This window comes from Manacus vitellinus, unplaced genomic scaffold (assembly GCF_001715985.3).
Source record: "Manacus vitellinus isolate BGI_N305 unplaced genomic scaffold, ASM171598v3 scaffold_58_pilon, whole genome shotgun sequence".
In the NCBI taxonomy this organism is placed as follows: domain Eukaryota; kingdom Metazoa; phylum Chordata; class Aves; order Passeriformes; family Pipridae; genus Manacus; species Manacus vitellinus.
Window position 1 is genome coordinate 142590 of NW_021940671.1, and position 14050 is coordinate 156639.

Below are 14050 nucleotides of genomic sequence, written 5' to 3' on the forward strand. Positions count from 1 at the left end.
CATAATGCTGATACACCTGAGCTGCCCCAGCAGGGCTTCAGAGGGCTTTATTAGCTCAGGCACTGTGCTTCATGAAAATAGATAAACCTTTTCCACTCTTGAGCTTGCCCTTGGATGCCGTGCTCCTGAGTGATGGATATAAATTGTGTCTGTATAGTGTGCCTGTGTCCACAGCCAGGGGAGTCAGAGTGTGTTCTGTGAACCTGAGTGAAGTACAGGTAACTGAGAGCTGGGAATGTATTTACAGGCAGATCTTTGCAAATGTCATTGGGTACTTCAAACAAAATGTTCAATTTTCACTCACAGAATTGCCCACTTCTTAAACTATAATATAATATAGTAATATTAAACACAAGTTTTCAGAGACAAGACGGTGTTGGAAGGGTAAAGAAAGACAAAGATAAAATGGGATGAATTACTTGAGAAAGGCAGCTTGAAGAATGTTAAGTGTGTTTTACAGACTAGTATTAAATGATCACCTGTAGGTGAACTGTCTGCTCGAGGACATTCTATCGCTTGTGGATGAGAATGATGTGCAACAGAAGATGTTAATATGTAGTTAAGTCCTTTAACAATAGTCTGAATTGTTGAGAATAATTCCGTGTTTCTGCCAAGAACTTAAAAGCTGAATAAGAACACAGGAGATTGTTTTGAACACTGTTCAAGTGAGAATTCTGTTACTGCTGTTAGATGTGGTTTTGTTTGTAGCAGGAGGGATATCATGCCTTTGTTACAGTATCCTCTGATCTCACATTTTCCATCAGCTTATTTAGCTGCACTTAAATTTCAAATGTTGTTCACAAATCCATACCGGGAAAGTGGTGGCAATAAGGGTGTCTGTTGTGACTCAGAGTTGGTGGCTGTGACTCAAAATGTCTTTGAAATACTTCCTAAGAATTTCTTTTTTACCCTTATTTTTCAGGGGTTTGGCTCTTAGAACACGGTACCTTGACCTTAACACAGATCTTTTAATCAGAAGATGATCAATATTTTATACTAATCCCAACACTTACAAAAACAACTTCTTACATGTAGAATATCAGGCTTTTGCCTTGTGATGGTGTGCAGTGTTTGTATTGTCAGGAAAGCCCATCACAATGAGAAACTCCTTGTAGCATGTACCATGCATAATTAATTGAGTTTGCAATCCTAGATGCTGAAAAATTATAAATGGTGATAAATAAACAGATTAAGTACTGTGAAAGTAACAGGATGAATTTTTTTATGAATTGCAGATAACTGAATGTTTTGCATTTTCAATCTATGGCTGCAAAATTTCAACTGGGGAAGCTCCTAAAATGACCAGTGTGTTGAGGAATGAATGTGGCTGGTTTGGACAAGTCAGATCTTGGTAAAAGAAATAAATGAAAGTTGATGCTTTTTATCAAAGGAAAAATATTAAAGGAAATTACTTATCAGTTAATAGGACTCTACAGCTGGTGGTATACAGCTTCCCAAAACTTTAGAGGCAAATCATAATGGAGTACTTCATGGTTTTCTGTACCTTTTATTCTCCCAGATGACAAGCATTTTTCTTCTACCACCTCAAATGAGTTTTCTTTAGGCATAACTGGTACACTCTGGTTCTGGGAAACACACTCTGGTAGATGTGTGAGATGTTAATATTGTAATTTCTACTTACATGCTTCTTTTTTAATTGAAATTTCATAGTGGAATACATTGGGATTGAATCTTAAACCTCAGTGGTTAAGTGTGGGTTTTGTTTTCGTTTTGAAATAAAGATCCAAAATCCCACTACGCAGATTATTCTTGGTGAGCTGTTTTTATTGACTTTGAACCTTTTTGATTTGCTTTTTAAAGAAGCTTAGTGAAGGTTTTCGAAGAATTACCTTTTGTTTTTTGGCATTCAGTTGCAGGGGTTTTAATGAATGTCTTAAGAGTATCAGCATCTTCCAAAATATGCTACTGATGGGTACTTTTTCTTGCAATGTCGAAGGTAAAGATAGCAACTTGCTACAGTGTTCAGTCATTTAGGATCAATCCAGCTGCTTTCCTTGGTGGGCAGCCATCTGTGTAATACTATTCATGCTGTGCAGTTCTATAGTCCTTTTAGCCAGATTTTCATTAACTTTCCCTTCTTTTTCTGCAAAGTCCTTTCCATCCCACTTTTTCCATGCAGAGAAAATTGGTGTTTGTGAATTAGGGCAGAAATTCTTCTCTGCCTTTCCTTTATTCACAGTGTTGAGGAACTGCAGTGTTTATGTTCACAGAAGCAACTTGGTGTGTAGGGGGAAACTTTGAATGATCTTAAGTCTGAAACATGAAGCTGATGTCTGATCTCATTGATTAAAGATATGACTTCGTGAAATAACATAGGAACAAAAATAAAGGCACTTTAGCACAGCTGCAGTGCCATTGAAATGACTTGTTTGAGAACTAGTTTACAGAAATATGGGTGTAATACTTGGCTGTCATTGGGGAAAAGTACATGTGGTTCCTTAATGTTGTTTTCATCATCTGCCTTCAGACAGCTGGGTCACTTCCTGTGATCTTCAACTTGCACGTGACCTTCTCGTTGGTCTTTGGCTTGTAGGTTCAGGTACTACAAAAAGAACTTGCAGCATCCACTTCTGAAGATACTCATCCATACAAAGAAGAGCTGGAAACAGCCCTGGAGCAGTGTTTTTATTGTTTATATGGGTTCCCAAGTAAAAAAAGCAAAGCAAGGTACCTGGAAGAACATTCAGTACAACAGGTAAAGTTATGTGTTATTTAAAGTCAGAAGAATATCCTGAAGTGATGAAAGATACACACTTGCTTGGTTTTAATGCACCTTAATATATTTTGGAGAACGATTACTTTTATTTCCTTGTAAAATGTATGTATTTTACACATTGTAGAAAATAAACTAAAGGCTTCCATATTTTTAAAAATTGTAAATATAACAAGTCAGATATTTTAAATTAAGTGCTTGTGTAGTCCTATTGACAGTAGTCTGCCATCTTGGAAATATTGAGAAATTGATTTTTTTTTAAGCTATCACTTTCCTGTTTCCAGCTGAGAAGAAGTTCGAGGTTGAGGAAAATTAGAGAGGAAAGGTCAGCTTGAGAGAAGAAAACTTTAGCAGCCACCCTTGCAGTTTATGAAAGTGAAAAATGTCACTTTAAAATTTGACACTTACTTTGACATCACTGATGGTAAATATCTGGTAGCTGTTCATGAGAAATGTGAAATTCAGTTGAATCTGGGAGAAGAGCAACTACAGAGTGCCTTGGGAAGAGAACTGTAGTAATAAGGAAGGCAGAGAAAAAACAGGTCAGCAATACAATATCCTACCTTGAAACATCACTACTTTTGTTCAGAACCTCAGATGATTTTTGCATTTTCAAATGGGAGTGATCTTAGAATTATCAGTCAAAAGCGTTTTCATGCAGGCAAAACAATTGTCTGACTCTGTTGAAAAGACCTTTATAAATACACAAATGCTGTTACATTATTGCTTGTTAAATACTTGGGAATTGTGTATCTTAAACTTACATGATAGAAAGCAAAGATTATGACAGAAAGGGTATAACTAAGAAAAAGGAAAGGATAAGGAGATTATTCTCTGCAATTTCCCTGTTTTCAATACAGAGCAAAATTTACTGTGAGGGGTTAGGTGAACAATAAAAGGAGAAAAAGTTAGTCTAGGGAAGAGAACTGTAAATTTTGGGTGGGATTTTTTTACTGCTTTCAAGACAGAAAGGTGAAGAGAAAATGAGGAATAAATTCTGGAAGTAACTTTCTGTAGAGAGTTTGAAGATTTTGAGTCTCAGAATTTTTATTCTTCTTATTTGACTCTGAAGGTGTAGAATTCCCTGTATACTACCCATGATCTCAGTGTCACTCTGGATGTTTAGAATTGATTCTTGCTTATAAACAACTTTTCTGAGCAGCTCTTCTAAGCAAGTAGAATAACTTTATTTTTCAGTGGCATATACTAAGTTACAGCCCAATACCTTAGCCTGTTAAATCAGTGAGCAGTGTGCTGATTTGTGACCTTTAGCTCTGTTCTTGGGAGGTTTAATTTGGTTCCTTCTAGAGTGAAATGTGTGTTCTTACAAACTAGAAAGGCCACAGAAATTCATTAGTAGACTTGAATTTTGGAATTTGAAGTAATTTTTTTGCCCTCTCATCCACCCTCCTCTTCAGGTTGATCTGACATGGGAAGATGCTTTGTTCATGTTTGAATATTTTAAGCCTAAAACTCTTCCAGAATTTGACAGTTACAAAACCAGTACCGTGTCTGCTGATTTGGCCAACCTTTTGAAGAAAACTGCTACAATTGTTCCTCGAACAGACAAGCCTATGCTAAGCCTAGAGACTGTATCTGCTTATATTGAAGGAACATGCAGCAAGGTATATTGAATTGTTTTTAAAAAAATTAAAAGGAGTAAAAAGTATTGTTGCTGTTTTTATGTTGACTTTGAGATTATTAGTGGAATGATTTATTCCATGATGTTGGATTTCCTCAGGTAATTATATTTAAATAAAATAAGAATGACACCACCAAAGCTTTTAGTCTTTGAATGGCAAGATGTAGTGTTGTTTGATATGGAGTCAGTATGAGGTGTTCATTAGTGTTTGTAAGTGCTCTGTATATCTGTGAAATGCTTTCACTGTCTTCCTATTCAATACCTTCATATTCTGTGATGAAAAGGCTACTTTAAGGAAGAAGCAAGTGTGCAGCTCATTTAATATGAAGCTTTTATTTAAAATGAACCTTTGTTGTTTTTTTTTTTATTTTCAGGCACCATCTCTCCCAGAGGGTGCAGACTATTCTCCACCAGTGGTGACTGAGTTGTATTATCTTCTGGCAGACTATCATTTCAAGAATAAAGAACAGTCTAAGGCCATCAAATTTTACATGCACGACATTTGTATTTGTCCAAACAGGTCAGTATTGTTGAATCCTCCTGCACATCATTCATCCTTCTCACTTCTTTCAGTACTGAAAAGCAGACAACTGCTTTCAGGAGTGAAAAAAACCCCAAACAAACAAGCAAAACTCCCACCTGCAATCCATTATCACAGGTAGATTATATAATTAAGGATATCTCTAAAACATCCCAACAAACAAAACAAACCCCAAAACCTAGTGTTAAATATTTGATTGTTTGGAAATTAAAAGCAAAAAAAAAGGGGGGGTGAGCTAAATTAAAATAAATAATAACTGTGAAGAATGAACTGTTTGCACCTTTTGTTCTTTGCTTTGGCATGTTTATACATGGCAAGGAATGAGAAATGTCACAGTTTAATAGTGTAGCTGTGGCACAAATAACATTCTTTGCTGGATTAACTGTCTAGGCTGACCTCTTTCTGAAAGTTGATTTTGCTGCTAGAGAACTACTAAGAGAATACAAGTCGAGTAAAGTATTTAAGTGATATTTAAACAAAACCACCTTGTTTCTGGATAATTTACAACTCACTGAAATACTACCAAGATTAAACTCTCTCATCTTAAAAATAAAACCTGTTTTGAGTAACAAATCTTCTAAAATTAAATTAAATAATCTTTAAATTTACTGATTAAATATAGAGTTTGCACATTAGGTGTTGTCATTTTAAATCTCCTTGAAGTTGATAGATCAGGGTCAGTGACAAACCCCCTGATTTGATAGATTTGAGACAAGAAAATTGCTTCTAAATCCAGTCACACAACAGAGACAAAAGGGAAGGGGAAGGCACAGAACAATTTTAGATATGAAGTCTATGGAGGAAATAACTGTAGTTTAATGTTATTGCATCTTCTAGTCTGGGACTTGTGACTAGGAAATGGCTAAAACTTCTGTTTGAAACCTGATAAAGAAATTACCAATACCACGTTCTCTCCATTTTTCTGTAGTTTTGGTATTTTAAAACCTAAATTCATAAATAAATGAGTGGAATGCATTTTTACTTTAATGTGTGACAGTTTGGTGCTCAGAAGGTACTATATGTGGTACCATAGTATTTTTACCCCAGTCAAATGAGATGTTAGTTTTTTGAATGTCTGTACTACAACTCCCCTTCCATTCCCCTCAGGAGTCTGACTGCTGAGGTCACTTGACTCAGAAATGGGTTTTCAGGTGGAATCAGGAGAAACTACAAGCAAAAGTATGAGAGCATTGTGGTTATTCCTTTGGTGTTAGAATCATGACAAAATTAAAAAACTCTGGAGCAGTTGACCCCAGATGTTAATGTGAGATTTTGGCATGTGGAAACTCCCCTTCAGTCTGTGCTGTCAGTGACAGAATAAAGACAGGGCTGGACCCTGAACAGTCCTGCAGTCAGAAATTAGAGTTCATCAGAATTTTCCTACATCAATGCATTTTTGTTTTTTTAATTTTTATGTTGGAAAATGATTACGATAAAGACTTCACAACTCAGTCTAATGATTCAAGATGTCATAATGGCCACGTGCTACAGAAATAAAGGGTGACAATGTTTGGACAGGACAGTGTGGTTACTGTCAAAAAAATCAGTGAGAGTGCTGCCATCAGAAATATAGATATACTGGCTTTGCATGGCAAATAAACCTTGATTTTTCATCCATTTTCCATATGTGACAATTACTGTGACAGTGCTTTATTAGGAAACCCTTTTTAATGAACTCAGCATGATTTAGGCTATACAGCTTCTGTTCCACTCTGAGGGGAGGAGGAGACCCAGAAATCTGTTTTGAGGGAGCGTGTGATGAGAGGAAGAGAAAGATATAAAGATGAATCTTGTCTGTGCCATCAGTGTAGTGTTTAGGAGTTTGTTCATGTGTTCACGTTTGTTCATGTCTCTTTCTTGCATAGGTTTGACTCCTGGGCTGGGATGGCTCTGGCTCGAGCCAGTCGTATTCAGGACAAATTGAACTCTAATGAATTGAAAAGTGATGGCCCGATCTGGAAACACTCCACCCCTGTCCTGAATTGCTTCAAACGAGCCCTGGAGATTGACAGCTCCAACCTGTCCCTGTGGATCGAATATGGCACCATCTCCTATGCCTTGCACTCCTTTGCATCCCGACAGCTTAAGCAGTGGAAGTCGGAACTTCCTCCTGAAGTTGTGCAGCAGGTGGGATCTAACTGAGAGAAATGTGAAATTTTAAATATTTTAAATTATATTTTCTAACATAATGAGTTTTTAAATTAAGTGTTTACATGCTATATTCCACATTTGAGACGCTGTGGTTACTTAGTAATATTGGATATTCTAATATTCATATAACCTGATGGTGTCAAGAAGCATTTAAAGATGGGGCTTTTTTTCTTTCTTTTTCGTTTGTAAAATCAGTTTGAGCCTGATCTTTGAATTATCTTTTGAAGGTGGCACAAAATTATTGTAACCTTCTGGAAAGGGGAATTATATTTACCTTACCTTTCTGTAAATGTCATACAGTGTTTCCATAGAAAGGTGACATATATACATATTTAAATAGTGAAAAGATCAGGAATTACTCTGATATCTGTGTCCACATGTCATCTCTTGTATCTAAAGACATCTTCTCTTTTTTCTGTGTTTTTGGGCCATTTACTTAAAGATCAGAATGAGAAGATTGGTAGAATTTTCATTGAAAATGTTATGAATTCATTTGCTCTTTCTGCACGAGGATGATGAAAACGTTAAGAGTTATTAAGAAGTTTATTGCTAAACCAAAACAATTCTAAATACACACTGACAGTGATAAGAGTTGCCTGGGAAAATGTTTTGTCTGTCGTTTTGGATCAGTGAACTCTATTTCTGATTGAGCTATTCTGACTTCCAAATATTTTGTAGTCCACAACTGGAAGCATTATCAGATAAAAGGAACAATACAGAGCAGCCATCTGAAGCCGAGAATTAAATGAGAATGTTTATTTAGGACTACTTAAGTCTTCATTTTTTTTCAAGCAAATATGTTAAAAATATATAATTTACTAAGAAAAGCTCTATTATAATAAAATACAAATTTGAAAAATATCATCTCATTTCCAGAGATATATCTCTTCAGGAATGTCTTTCTCATGCATAAAAACCTTATTTTTCTCCTTACAAAATATTTAGGAAATGAAAGGTTATGTTACTGTTCTTGGTTATAACCACATAACTTAAATGTATAAACTACTTTTTCAAAGAGAGAAAATTACATTAATGCATCTTTTGACCTAGTTTTTTACATTACTTTATTGGCATTTAATTTATGCTGGTTGGTTTTTTGTTGTGGTTTTTTTTTTTTTTATAGGGTGGGGTGGGGAGAATATTCTTACCTTATTCAGCTCCAAATCAGATACATTGCAAGAAAGATGAAATACATTTCTTCACAAATGAGAGTGGTCCATAGTGGCTCTAAGAGACTTCAGTTGCAGAACAAAGCAAATAATTTTTTTTCTTTGAAGAATTAAGATAATTACAGCTGTGAAAAAGTGGTAGAATTTGTTATTTTTCAGATTTATACGCTTACTGTTTTGTTCTGGTTGGTTGTGTCAGCAGTTGCTTGAACGAACAAAAACCTATCCCTAAGCACCTTTTGCGGGTTGCTGGGGTGCGTTTGATCACTTGGCTACATTCTGTATCTTTTAGGTTAAAAGTGTTAAATGATGTACCCTGTTTATGCACTTTTGTATGTGCACAGTAGTGTATTTTTGGCACTTTTCCTCTGGGCCGCAGTGAGTTCACGTGTTCCCCCCGCTTGGTTCGATGGCAGATGGAGGAGCGCCGGGACAGCATGTTGGAGACAGCCAAGGTGTGCTTCACCTCAGCGTCTCGCTGCGAGGGGGACGGCGATGAGGAGGAGTGGCTTATCCACTACATGCTGGGGAAGATTGCAGAGAAGCAGAAACAGCCTCCCGTCGTCTACCTGCTTCATTACAAACAGGCAGGGCACTACTTGCATGAGGAGGCTGCTCGATATCCCAAAAAGATTCACTACCATAATCCACCAGAACTTGCCATGGAAGCATTGGAGGTAAAAGAAAGTCAAATACATAAGCTTGAAACCTTTTCTACAGATCGTGGAACACCAGTGGTTATTAGTTCTGATTGTCAGGCACGTGTACATGGTGCTCTGCATCTGGGAACATTTACAAGACAGACTTGGAGAGTAACATGGAGCCTGTTATTCAGGCTGATTTTGTTTTAAAGGCAGTTTGGACAGGTGGGTAGCAATTCCACTTCTGAGTTTTGCTGCACACAGTTCATTACTCAGTTTTTATAAAAATCAAACATGAATAGGATTCACAAGCATCTTGTACCTATGGAAGTGTAAGTTCATGTATTAATTGGAACCTTTGCTTTCACTGTGTTGTCTGGTGAAAACAATGGATCTAGAACATACTCAGTGGTGACTTCCTTGCAAGGAGACCAGCTCTGCTTTATTTGTTGTATTCCATAGATGGCAGCTGTAAAATTTGTACAGTGTTCAGATCTTCTAACTTAGAAGCAACTTTCAAAGGCAGGAAAAGTCCTGTTTAGGTAAGTTTAGGTAACAGTTAACTGTCTTTACTAACTCCTGCAGTTTCTACAGAGAAAAGACTATTTGTAAGAGATTGCAGAGCTACAAATTCTTTACTGACCAGATGGATTTCGGTGTTTTTTAGGTATACTTTCGACTTCATGCTTCTATTTTGAAACTTGTGGGGAAACCAGACTCTGGAGTAGATGCAGAGATCTTAGTTAGTTTCATGAAAGAAGCTTCTGAGGGACCATTTGCCAGAGGCGAGGAGAAGAACACCCCAAAAGTTACAGAAAAGTGAGTGCTAGTTTCCAGGAGTATCCTCTGAATGTATACTTATAAACTACTATACAATAAACTATTAAAATGAAGCTGAATAAAATATAAACAAAGTGATTAGAATTCATCCCAGTGATTGCAGTTTTCGGGTATCATGAGTAAGTTTATATGCCACACTGAGATCTTCTCAGTAATTGGCAGAGAGGAGATGGGAAGAAAACAGACTAATTTTGATCTTTTGATCCATTTTAAAGCCTTTGTTTTTATTTATTAATAGATTTGATTTTTTAAATCAACTATTAACAAATCCAAAAGCAACTGACCTTTATTTATAGGACAAGAGAGTTCAGTCCACAACATTTGTCTCATTAACAACCACAAAATAAAGAATGGTTTGCTATTGACAAATAGCACAGGGGAAGTGTTATAGTACAAGGGAAGAATATAACTTGTACTAAACCCTGAGATTAGCTCAGTGACCCTGAGATCAGCTCAGCTGGTCAGAGCATGGTGCTAATAACACCAAGGTTGTGAGTTTGATTCCCATGTGGCTCATTCACTTTAGAGGTGGATTCAGTGATCCTTGTGGATCCCTTCCAACTCAGAATAACCTGTGATTAAAAATTCCATCATTTAGAATTTGTTACTAAGATTTAATTACTGCACTGGAAATGCCATAAGAACACGTAGTCTCATTTTGTTGTCCCTATATGTCCCTAGTATATAAACACTTCCTATTTTTTGTTGTCCTCCCAGAGAAAAAGCTTGCATGATTGATGAAGACTCTCACTCCTCAGCCGGAACGGTGCCAGGCCCTGGGACTTCCCTCCCCTCCTCCTCCGGTCCAGGTCTGACATCCCCACCTTACACAGCCACTCCAGTTGACCACGATTACGTCAAATGTAAAAAACCCCGCCAGCAGGCAACGCCGGACGGTACAGTCCCTGTTCTCAATACTGGCAGCACAGGAGGTGCTCTGATCACGGGGGGTTTGACCAGGAATGATCAAACTGCTCGTTTCGAGGAGGGTGATGGGTCTGTGGTAACACGGGCAATATTGAAGCTCATTATCTTTATGAATTTGGTTCTTTAAATAGAATCGATGTACAGTCAGAGCTTTAAATACAAAACTGAAAGTTGTCACCTGCCACCATGACATCTGTCACTTAGTCAAAACAGCAATGTTTGTAGGAGGAGTATGAGCTGACTGATTTTTCAGTGATTTTTTTTTTTCTCCAGAGCTCATTAGGAAAGTGTGGGTTCAGTCTTTAGAAGACTGGACACTGTTTCAGCCTGTGTGAAATGACCAGGTGAAAATTCGAACTATGGTTGAAACAAGACAAACTGGTAAAAAGACAACACAAAACAGTATTATCATTTTTTGAAGGAGGCAGGTGGCAACTATTTTGAATATATTGTGATTGAGCACGAAGTGATTTGCATGACAGTCCAGTAGATTTCATCTTTTAATTTTTCTTTATCATTTACAATGACTGGTCAACAGCTCATCTTTATAGAATATAAAGTGATGTAATATATAATTGGCTTATAAATGCAGAAGGTGGGGTGGTATCATAGTTTTATTGAAGATTTTGCAATTACATATATTTGTAGAAATTAAGTTACAGTTTAAGTAACCTGATACTATTATTTGGCTAGGAATTTTATTCTGATTCTACTTTTCTGGCCATTTGTTTATCCATCTGGATCTGTGAGTATCAGCACTCAAGGAGTAAAATATACACTCCAGTGTATATCTTAGCATTGGTACAATGTGCCAGGCCCCACAGAAATGCTCTGCTTGATACAAATTTATTTCTGTAGGGTGGGCTGCTTCCTACTGTCATTTTCTGAAGAATGATAATTTGTAAATAACTTTCTTGACACAGTTTTGAAACAAATGTTTACATGCCTGAAATTTTTGCAGGGTGAATTTATTCCTTTTCCCCAACAAATAATTCTTGGTGAAACTGGCAGAAGCTCCTTCATCTCTTTCACTAAATTGACCAGAAAAATGTTCATTTTATTATTGTTTGCATTTCAGTTGGGAGTAATTCATTAGACTGTTTTTAGATCATATGTGGTGGGGAGGTGTCAGTGGGTTGTGCAGTGATTAGGCTCTTCTGTTAGCTTTTTAATGCCTTTTGACACAAGAAATGTAGAAGGGAGGAAATAGTTAAATATTTCCTAAGCCATAATCCCTGTGAGAAGCAGTTCTGCCTAAGACTGCATCTGCTTAGGTCCTGAAGACTGTCTAAACGTTCCCAGGAGAGGTTAAAGTTAGATAAATACTCCAGTGGGTGTCATTAGTACCTTCACTCCAAGTAAGATGTTATGGGCTGTGGCAGCTGAGTGCCCGTGGGAGCGAAGGTGGTGCTTAGCAAAGCCTGGAGGTGCAAGCACAGGAACCTCTGCCAGGGCTCAAGGAGCAGTGCTTGGCTCTGCCAGCTGAGCCTGGCTGGGCCTGAGCTTTGTGCTGTCAAAGCAATTCAAAACCTCAGCTACTGGAGGAAGCAGAGTTAGGGGGATCTTGAGGAGGGCAGTGTGTAACCATGACAGAATTGCAGAGTACTGCATCATTGCCCGTGTTTTGTGAGGTGCTGGCACAACTGAGCTCTGGATACAGCATATTGAGGAGCCCCAGGAAACTGAAATATTTGCCTTGGGGCTGTTACAGATGGAAGGAGAGCTAACAGGCTGAGCAATGCTCAGAAGTCTTCCACTTTTATATTATTACATATACTGTGCTCTTCTGCATGCATTTGCATTTTACTTATATTAAAATACAGACTTTTGAAGTAAAATGCTCTTGACATGTTACACATAATCACATCACTGAAGAAAGCTGGTGCCTGCATTTCCATTCTACCATTCCTAAAAATAGCTAGAAAATACCCATCATTTGACTTTAGATTTATTTTTTTTAACCATTCTGACAGAAATGAAACCTTTTATATTGTCATTGGACTGAATAAGTTGGCCTAAATTCAGCAGAGCTGTTTATGCTTTCTGAGGCCTGACAGTACTCTTATTTACTCCTGTATTGATCATCATATATGACATAAACAAAGTAAGAGTATTGTACAGTCTTACCTAGAATGTTCTTTTCATGTGTTACCACAAGCAAGATGCTATTTGGGATCCTGGTGAGGATCCTGTGAGACCTTTTTTGACCATTTTTGTGTTCTATGCTTCAAGAAAATATGACCTATGAGGAAAGGAGAAGGAACTGAGATGGTTTATCTACAGAGGAGAAGACTCAGGGGAGATGTGACAGCAGAGTAACTTAAATAGTGTTGAAAGCTGTACAAAGAGCTAGAGGCAAAACCCTAGGATTTCTACGTTCACGGAAGACCAAACAGATGATATTAGACTTAAATTGCATTTTCAATCTGAACAGTAGAAAACAGTCTTAGGAAGTACTGTTTTAGTGTAACCCTGCAACAGTTTAGCACTGGAAGTCTTTAAAAAATGGCAATACAGCTGTCTGCCAGGTATGGTGGTAATTTAATTATCCAGGTAGAAAAAGGAATGGACTAGATGAACTCTTGTGGTTCTTTCTGAACCCTACTTTTTCTATTAATTTTTGGTTGTTTGTGGGTTTGGGTTTTGGTGGGGTTGTTAGTTTGTTTTTTTTTAACAAGATATCTAACAATGAGCTTTCTAGAGCAGCAAATTATCTCACTATAAACAGGAGAGAATTACTGTACATCTTTTCTTGAAAATATTGGGACTGTGATCTTCAAGCATTTATCTGTAGATAGGTGAAGTCGTGAGGGCAGACTTATTTTGGATACATTATGAGTGTATCATTACTGTTCTGTAGCTCTCTAGCACATTTTGCTGGTGGAAGGATATGCAGAAATCACTATTAAAGTTGAGAGCTTTATATCCAGAGAATGCTGGTGGTACTAGTTTAAAGTCATATATTTAATGAAAATGGGAGAAAGGAACCGGTAAATACAGCTTGTAAAGTAACTAAACTTCTTTTTCCTCATGGCAGCTGCTAGCATATATCTCCTTCAGGGAGACAGAAGTATTGCTGAGTGGCAGCTGTTATTTGCTGCCTGACTGGCTGCTGTCATGTGTGGAAAATGGGCAGCTTCCTTTCTCTTTTCTTATCCTGCCATTTAGCAACATCTTTTCCTTCCTTCTGTTAATCCTGTCTTTCCTGTCATCACCCCTGCCTGTTGCTGTTTTATAACCCTACAAAGTGAAAACTTGAATTCCATAGCAGAAGCCTGAGATTCAGATTCTTATTTTCCAAAGGCAAAGTAGGAAACAAGAAAAACCAGGAACTCACCAGGTACCCAGACTATCACTACCTGGGATGTTATTGTGTTTCCACAACTAAATGGCCAGTGTTATGTA

General features: G+C 37.4%; 1 protein-coding gene across 3 annotated transcripts in view; it reads left to right on the top strand.

Moving 5' to 3' along the window:
• Positions 1-14050, top strand: part of CABIN1 (calcineurin binding protein 1) — a 107585-nt gene that overhangs the window by 17209 nt on the left and 76326 nt on the right. For 2 of the 3 annotated variants that reach the window (XM_029963276.1, XM_029963277.1), the window contains exons 19-25: positions 2555-2716; positions 4153-4359; positions 4751-4896; positions 6783-7044; positions 8654-8914; positions 9546-9697; positions 10436-10614. In XM_029963276.1, coding sequence (XP_029819136.1) covers positions 2555-2716; positions 4153-4359; positions 4751-4896; positions 6783-7044; positions 8654-8914; positions 9546-9697; positions 10436-10614 — 1369 coding nt within the window. The remainder of the gene's footprint in view (positions 1-2554; positions 2717-4152; positions 4360-4750; positions 4897-6782; positions 7045-8653; positions 8915-9545; positions 9698-10435; positions 10615-14050) is intronic. The other variant, XM_029963278.1, reaches the window with a different exon arrangement.